The sequence below is a fragment of the Amphibalanus amphitrite genome, unplaced genomic scaffold, assembly GCF_019059575.1.
Source record: "Amphibalanus amphitrite isolate SeventyFive unplaced genomic scaffold, NRLGWU_Aamphi_draft 000746F_arrow, whole genome shotgun sequence".
Lineage (NCBI taxonomy): Eukaryota > Metazoa > Arthropoda > Thecostraca > Balanomorpha > Balanidae > Amphibalanus > Amphibalanus amphitrite.
Window position 1 is genome coordinate 183,894 of NW_024882240.1, and position 8,785 is coordinate 192,678.

General features: G+C 56.8%; 1 protein-coding gene across 1 annotated transcript; it reads left to right on the plus strand.

Annotated features, from left to right (window-relative positions):
• Positions 1-1,042: 1,042 nt before the first annotated feature.
• Positions 1,043-6,754, plus strand: LOC122365525 (uncharacterized protein K02A2.6-like). The gene is made up of 4 exons (XM_043336794.1): positions 1,043-1,118; positions 2,193-2,485; positions 2,792-5,489; positions 6,696-6,754. The coding sequence occupies exons 1-4, from the start codon at positions 1,043-1,045 to the stop codon at positions 6,752-6,754; spliced, it is 3,126 nt and encodes a 1,041-aa protein (XP_043192729.1).
• Positions 6,755-8,785: the final 2,031 nt, after the last annotated feature.

Below are 8,785 nucleotides of genomic sequence, written 5' to 3' on the forward strand. Positions count from 1 at the left end.
TGCCATCCTTGGGTGACTGGAGGTACCACAAAAACTTGGAGACACGAACGTTCACTGGTGAGCACACGAGCACAACTCGTCACTTGCTGAGAAGCGGCACAAAGAGGGGAAAACCCTCACTTTTAAACGCGCACTGCTCCTGATCAGAGGGCTCGGGAACCAAACTAAAAGCATATCTCGGTTCCCCAGGAACATAACAAAAGAAAAATAACCCTGGAATAAGTAAATTCGAAAACAGCAAATATTATTTTTGATCGGGTCTTACGTGAATCTGGACCAGCGTGTGCATCGGTCGATAAATTTACGCCATCGGCCGGTAGGTGTGTGTTGTCAATCGTCAGATATACTTCATATAGACGAATAGTTATACGCTGCACCAAAACATCGCGTGGATCGTATCGTTCCTGGAATGGCAATAATAAACCAGCTTCTTGCGTCATATAAGCTGGACGCATGGATAAGAAGGTAATGGGAGGTTCAGAACTTCCGACAGACAAAAAAGAAATTACCGAGCGAACGAACTACTTCTGACAGACCATAGCTTCTCCCATCGGTACCTCAGCAGAATCAAATTACCAGATTAGTATGAGAGCTGCGACCTTCAACATCAAAGTTGGCGTTACAAAAGATGGAGTCAACTCCCGAAAAGCACTTAGCCTTCGCCTTCATACCTAAAAGCTGTGTCGTGGGCTCTTTCAACCGATCGATTGGCAACTGTTGTGTTTGTGTATAGGCCCCCCCGAGGCCCCATACTTGGACCGCCTCTGCGGCCCCACTGGGCCCGGTGCCTGTGAGCGCCCCTGCCGGCGCCAGCTGACCGTGCGCGCCAAGCGGCGTGACTGGCGCACGGGACGTGGGCTGGCGCTCGCCATACTTGTTTACGTTTTCGTGTATCTCTTTCGGCTTAACGTTTCGCAGCAAATAAATCGCTTTAATCCGTTTATATATTTCCATTTCGAACCGATAAACGACAACTAAACATGGCGCGGTCGGTTAGTGGTTATGTGTGCGGATTTTAAAGTACAGTAAACAGTAATACGTGATGAGTGACATTGATAAGCTGACCCAGCTGCTCCTGCAGCAGGCCGAGCTGTCGGCGCAGCGCGAGGAGCGTCTCGGTCAGCTCGTGGAACGGCTAGTCGCTGATCGACAGCCGCCTGCTCTTGTCGCTGGGGACGATGCACTTCCGGCGACCCGGCCCACGGCGGCCGCCCCGCCCGTGCGACTGCCGGCTGCCGCGACACCGGCGCCGCATCTGTCATCATCTACTTCGCTGCGTGACTTCGCCGTTTGGAGGGAGAAGCTGGATGGCTATATGCTTCTCACTGGCGCGTCATCACTACCCGTTACTGCCCAGCGAGCCGCTCTCCTAAGCCTCCTCGACGAGGACTGGCACCGGGTGCTGCGTTACGGCCTCAGCGTCACGGACGATTCTCCCCTCTCCGAGGTGGTGGACGCAATGGAGAGCCACCTCCGAAAACAACGCAGTGTCCTGGTGGACCGTCGAGCCTTCTACGCCCGGGTACAGGAGGAGGGCGAAAACTTTGATGAGTTTTTGTGCGATACGAAGGAACTCGCAGCGTTTTGTGACTTTTGCACGCATTGTTACGACTCACGTTTGCGTGATAAGATCGTGTGCGGCCTGCGAGATGAAGAAACAGTGAAACGGCTGTTGGAGGATCCAGAACTCGACCTCAAGAAAGCCGTAGACATCTGTCGTGCGTCGGAAAACGCCCGCGCTACCTGCTCTGACCTCCGCGCGCCGAACGCATCGCTGAACCGGCTGTCAGCGTACCGCCGGTCAAAGTCGCGTGATGCGCGCCCCGCGGCCCAACCCGGCGGGCGTTCCGCGGGTGCAGCTGGCGTGCGCCGCCCCCTGGCGCGCGATGCGCGCCCCGCGGCCCAACCTGGCGGGCGCTCCGCGGGCGCGGCCGGCGCGCGCTGCTGCCGCTGCGGGCGGGCCGCCCACGCAGATCCGGCGGCGTGCCGCGCCACTAGCGCCACCTGTAACTCGTGCGGCCAGCGCGGCCACTTTGCAGTGGTATGTGTCCAGGTGGCGCGCGAGAGCACCGTTGCCCCCGTCGAGCACGCAGCACCAGAGCCGCACATCGGCCGTCTAATACGAGACGTCTATGTACACGGCGTCTCTACACGGCCGACACCTCCCGTGTCTGTTCGACTGTCTACCGCAGCTGGTGTGTTCACCATGGCGGCCCGGGCCGACTCCGGTGCCGAGGCGACAGTCATCGGAGAAGACAGCCTGTCTTCTATCTGCGTGGAACCAGCGCAGTTGGAGCCCTGTATCGGCCAGCCCTTCTCAGCAGTGGGGAGACACCCGCTCACCTGTATCGGGTCGTTCCAGGCTGCTCTGGAGCTGGGCGACCGATCGACCACCGCCGCCGTGTTCGTCATCAAGGAGATGACTGGCCTGCTACTCAGCTGGTTCGACTGTGTGGCGCTGGGGATTCTGCCGAGGGATTTTCCGGCACAGATCCGGTCTGTCGAGGACGCACCGCGCCCCACTGATGACGTCACACCCTCTGATGACGTCACACCGTCTGCACTGCCGGCCGCTGCCGGCTCTGCTCGATGCGCCAGCGACCGCCCTACCCCGTGTGAGACGCCGCGTGACAGGCTCTGTCCGGCCACCGGGGCCGAGACGGGCGGGCCGGCGCCGCCGGCCGATGGACCCAGCCCGGCCGCCGGCCTCGGCGGCCCGCTGCCGGCCTGGAACAGCGACTCAGACCCACCGGAGGCGGTCCGGGCCGCTCATGCCGCCGCTCTGGTGCAGTGTTTCCCGCGCGTGTTCGGGCAAGATTCGACTCTCCGAGTCATGGACGGCGGCCCGATGAAGATCGAACTCCGGCCCGACGCGAGTCCGACGTCGGTCACCGCCGCGAGACCGATTCCCTTCGCCTGGCGGGCGGAGGTGAAGGCGCAGCTGGACGACCTGCTGAACCGCGGCATCATCGTACCCGTGGACTACCCGACGGAATGGTGTCATCCCATTTCGTGCGTGCCGAAGAACCCGTCCGGGTTTCGACTCTGCGTGGACCTGACGGGACTCAATCGGTACGTGAATCGACCCACGTACCCCTGCCGGTCTCCTCACGATGCCGTGACGAGTCTGCCCGCCGGGCACCGATGGATGTCGACTCTGGACGCCAAGATGGGCTACTTCCAGGTGCCGCTCGCTGAGTCAAGTCAGGACCTCACCTGCTTCATCACGCCGTGGGGCAGGTTCAAGTTCGTCCGCTGTCCGATGGGATGTAGTGCGTCTGGAGACGAGTACAACCGGCGCGGCGATGCAGCGCTCGGCGACATCCCAAACTGTGTCAAAATTGTTGATGACATCCTGGCCGTGGCACAGACGTACCGGCAGCACCTGCAGCAGGTGATCGAAGTCCTCCGGCGCTGTGACGACCGAGGAATCACGCTGAACCCGCAGAAGTTCAAGTTCGCCCAGAATGAGGTCAAATTCTGCGGCTACAAGATCACACCGGCCGGCTACACCACCGACAATGAGAAGGCCCGCGCCATCGCTGATTTTCCGAGACCGGAAAACGTCACCGACCTGCGGTCTTTCATGGGTCTGGTGAATCAGCTGAGCGGCCTCACGCCGGAGCTGGCAGGCTCGACTCAGGCCTTCAGAGACCTCCTCAAGTCGCGCCGGGTCTGGCGCTGGACTGAGCAGCACGAGGCAGCGTTTCTGCACACGAAGATTGTGCTGTCGTCACCGCCGGTGATGGCATTCTTCGACCCGCAGCTGCCGACCGTGCTACAGACTGACGCTGCTAAAACCCGAGGGCTGGGTTTTGCACTGCTCCAGAAGCACGGCGAGGACTGGCGTGTGGTCCAGTATGGCTCACGGTTCCTGACAGATACCGAGAGTCGGTATGCCGTCATCGAGGTGGAGCTGGCTGCTGTACTCTGGGCCTGCAAGAAGTGTCATGTCTACCTGGCTGGCATGCCGCACTTCGACCTGGTGGTCGACCACCGGCCGCTGGTGACCATCCTGAACTACAAGCAGCTCAACTCGATCGACAACCCGCGTCTGCAGAGGATGAGAGAGAAGTTGTCGGCCTACAGCTTCACCACCAGCTGGCAGAAGGGTTCGAGTCACGTGATCCCAGACGCGCTCTCACGAGCGCCCACCAGCGACCCCGCCGCCGACGACGACGGAGAAGTGGACGCAGCGGACGACCCGCTACACGCCTGCGTCATTGCCGCGCTGCAGGCCTCCGATCGGTCGGAAGACGGCGTCCAGCTGGCCCCGCTGATCGACTCAGCACTCGAGAGAGTCCGCGCCGCCGCGGAGCGCGACCCCGAGCACCGGGCTCTCAGCGAGGTGATTCTCGCCGGATTCCCAGAGAACCGGCACGAGGCGCCCCCGGCAGTGCGAGCTTACTGGGGAGTGCGCCATCAGCTCGCCATCGACGACGGGCTGGTGGTATATGGCGCTCGGCTGGTCGTCCCGTCCGCCCTCCGGCGCGGTGTGCTGGAGAAGCTCCATGAATCACACCAGGGCGTCGACCGCACCAAGCGCCGTGCCCGGCTCAGTGTGTACTGGCCGGGCATAGACAAACAGATCGCTGACACCGTCGCCGCCTGCGCTCAGTGCCGTCAGCGCCTGCCCAGTCACGCTCGGGAGCCGATGTGGCGGGAAGACGGCGCCCCGACGCGCGTCTTCGAATCAGTCTCGGCCGACTACTTCTCCGCTGGAGGACACACGTACCTGGTGTACGTGGACCGGCTGTCCGGGTGGCCGTATGTCACTGTGTGTCCCCGCACGGCCTCGGCGGACCACCTGATGCGGCAGCTCCGACTGATGTTCTCGCAGACGGGCGTCCCGACCGTGTTCCGGTCAGACGGCGGACCCCAGTTTGCATCGGGCACGCTCCGCCGGTTCCTCCAGCGCTGGGACGTACGACATGAGATGTCATCACCGCACTACCCGCGCTCTAACGGGCACGCGGAGGCCTGCGTGAAGACAGCAAAGAAGCTGGTGCTGGCTGCGTCTTCGTCGGGCCAACTGGACCAGGACCAACTGGACCGAAGTCTGCTCGAACTCCGTAACACGCCCCGAGCCGACGGGCGGTCGCCGGCACAGGTGCTCTTTGGTCACCCGCTGCGCTCCGGTGTTCCCACGCACCACCGCGCCTTCGCTCCGGAGTGGCAGCGGGCGGCCGCTGTCTGCGAGGAAAAGGCTGCCGAGCTCCAGGAGCAGGCCGTCAGGTGCTATAACAAGAGCACGCGCCGGCTGCCAGCGCTGAAGCTCGGCAGCCGCGTCGACATTCAAGACCCCACCACCGGCCGATGGAACCGGATTGGAGTGATCGTGGGCGTCGGTCAGAGGCGCACGTACCTCGTCAAGACGGCCAGCGGCAGGGTCCTGTGGCGGAACCGCCGCTACCTCCGCCCGTACCGGCCGCTTCTGACGGAGCCCACCCCGCCTGTGGCTCCGTCCGCCCCGCGCCCGCCCGCTGCGGGTGCGCCCCAGCCGCCGCCGCCGCCGCCGCCGCTGCCAGAGCGCACCGCTGTCGCCGCCGAGCGGGTAGTCCGACCCGCCGCTGGTGCGCCTGTGTGCCACTCGCCGCCGGTGTGGTCACCCGAGGTGGAGACGGCCGCCGCCGCCGCTCTCCCGCGTCGTTCTCAACGGCAGCGCCGCGGCCCTGGTCGGCTCCAAGTTCGTTGGGGTGCGACCTCGTATGAGGAGTGAGACAACGTCGTGCAGTGTTGTGTTTTTGGTGTTTTCACGACTGTTGTCTCGAGGGGGAGATGTTGTGTTTGTGTATAGGCCCCCCCGAGGCCCCATACTTGGACCGCCTCTGCGGCCCCACTGGGCCCGGTGCCTGTGAGCGCCCCTGCCGGCGCCAGCTGACCGTGCGCGCCAAGCGGCGTGACTGGCGCACGGGACGTGGGCTGGCGCTCGCCATACTTGTTTACGTTTTCGTGTATCTCTTTCGGCTTAACGTTTCGCAGCAAATAAATCGCTTTAATCCGTTTATATATTTCCATTTCGAACCGATAAACGACAACTAAACAGGCAACAACCATTATACGATATATAACGTATTGATAGAGCTATACTTTTCGTTCATTATGCTCATGGGTATCTTATATATCAATATCTATGAGTGTGCTGGCAAATAGGAATCCAAACTTGCGCCGGAAACGCGACTTCTTTGAGTGCAGGTCGCAGGACATTACTTTATTGGAGTGCATTCCCACACTCTCTGGAGCCTTTATCGTTTCCGTTGTCGATGCGCTCCCTCCCTCGTTACTGGTCGACGGTCGGACCCCACTGCAGAGCCAGAGATGGACTGTCAGAAAATGAGATGGCTTCCAGAAAACGATGCCATTTCCTTAAATGAATAGCAGCTGAAATTGGCTCCTTTGGACTGTCAATTATGCAAAGACCAAAGTCACTGACCACTGACCAGTGCATTTGAAATGTGTTTTCAAAAGTGGAGAATCAATTGATACCTTTTCAGTACATACGGTCATGACAGGTCAGTGCAGGTCAGCACAGGTCAGCTCTGGACGGTTGCGGGTCACCTACAGGTCAGTCAGGTCAGTACGGATCAGCACAGGTCAGTGCAGGTCAGCTGTACCCCGCTGTGGGTCCCGTACAGGTCAGGCCGACGATCGATGCTGGTCCCGTCAGTCTGAGTTTCGTTTGCATAACGCCGCAGCGGGCCAGCTCTCGTCCCGCCCGTTCCTGCCAGTGGCCGAGATTCATGGGGAGGGGTAGGGACGGGGTCCACCACAAAGGCAGGCCGCATGGACTCTGCCAGCGCTGGCGTTTGCCTTACATGATAATGTTTTTGATTACGTTTGCTATACTCATGTATGATTGATCGTGATTTTCATATTAATTATAATTGTGATTTGTGAATGACAAGCCTCATGATAAATTCTCAAGTCAATGAGTGGACGAGTAAGTACACAAGTCGTTTACTGCCCCTACACTGAAAGAAAAAATGACACCAAATGGGGGGTAGGGTGACTCTGCCAAAAAGTCCGCCCCACAGGGGTGTCAAAACAACTCCCTTTTGGAGCATCATAACACTGCAATATGGTGTCCATAAACGCCGTTTCTTGGCGCACGTGGACTCCATATTTCGGAGTTCGGATGCCCAAAAAAAGTTTTTTTGACACCCCTGTGGGGCGGACTTTTTGGCATGTTCCCGTAAATAGAGTCAAGACTCCCTTAGGACTCTTTCTTTTTGGGGTTATATGATGCCCCAAAAGAGACTCTTTTGATACCCCTGTGGGGCGGACTTTTTGGCATATCACTTTACATGGAGTCACGACATAACCGAGAGATACTCCAAACGTTTTATTTTCTCGGAAGTTCCCAGGTGAGTCTTCAATGCCTCCATCCGGTTTTAGATTCGACTCCAAGATTGGAGTCAAATCCATATGGCCACGCGTCTGAAAATCTTAGGCTTTATTATTTACAGCATGAGTCTTTCCACATAGTTTTAGCCGCTAAAGCATTATCACACAATCACCTTACATCATACAGAAGTTGTGATGGCCCTGGTTTATACCACAAGCTGCCAAACTCGTAAAAATTATTAAAGAAAGACAAGATTCCTCAAACCTTCATAGAAAGAGCGGAAAGTTTGACCCGAAAAAAGGCTGTGACAGTTAACGACATCTATGAGAAAAGTTAAAACTAGCAGTACCAGCCGATGCCAGCGCCACCTTTATGACATCCGTTTAAGGGAGTCATAGAGGAGTCCGAAACTTTACTTAGGGGGTATACTTTTTCCGTTTAGACGGTTAAACATTCCCGTGATGAGGCGTAACACTTTAGTTAGAAAGGCGTATATTTTCAGCGATGTATTAAGTAGCAGATCTTCAAAAGAATGCCGTATCATCAAAGGTAATTTTCAAAAGGGAGTCGTAGGTCATTGGGGATCATTCAACAGGGAGTCGTATGCACCAAAAGGAGACCTTGAAAAGGAATTCATACATTTGAACTAAGGCGTCCTGTATTATTTAAGACGAAACGTACTTTTTTAAAGGGATTCGCACATTTCCAATAGGGAATCGAACATCTTTAAAAGGGAATTGCACATTTTTAAAGAGACTCGCACATGTTCAAAAGGGAGTCGCTCATTTTCAATAGATTCCCACAGTTTCAAAAGAGAGTCACTTATTTTCAAAGGAAAGTCATATATTTTTAAAAGAGAGTCATCTTTCTTTGATCATGAGTCGAACATTTTGACAAGAGAGTAAAACACCGTTTCTGGGAGTCAAATGTGTAAAAGGAGTCTCGACTCCATGTTAAATGAGTGTATAATGTGGAGTCGAGACACCTCATTTCCAACGTGACTCTCATAAAAAGGTTTCTTACTCCCTTGCCAAAATGCACGACTCCTTTTTTGAGATAGACACTCCCCAACAAAGGCGTCAAGTATCCCTCTTTTGGTGTCGAACACCCTCGCAGAACTCACTGATCCGATTTAAGGGTATCATGACCCTCTCAGGAGGACACCATATTTTGACGTCGTCGGAAACTGACGCCAAAAGATGGGGCGATGACCATACATTTTGGAGTCGGACACCAAAATTTAAGCACTCAGACTCCGAAATATGGAGTCGTCGTGGAGGTGGGGTGTCAAAATTTTTATCAGTGTAATTATGAATCGCTTCACGAGTCATGCTTGCAAAGAGCTTAATTGTCAGGCACACTGAGAAAACAGTGTCCCGATTTTCGGGCTCAGAGACCAGTTTTCGGGCTAATGTACCATATTCAAAACAGACAGCACAT

What these genes read in the sequence shown, in the direction of transcription:
- LOC122365525 (XM_043336794.1), top strand. Translation starts at nt 1,043, where the DNA reads ATGAGTGACATTGATAAGCTGACCCAGCTGCTCCTGCAGCAGGCCGAG. An exon ending in GCAGCGCGAGGAGCGTCTCG is followed by an intron (nt 1,119 to 2,192) that starts GTCAGCTCGTGG and finishes TGTCTACCGCAG; the next exon opens with CTGGTGTGTTCACCATGGCG. An exon ending in TTCTGCCGAGGGATTTTCCG is followed by an intron (nt 2,486 to 2,791) that starts GCACAGATCCGG and finishes GCTCTGGTGCAG; the next exon opens with TGTTTCCCGCGCGTGTTCGG.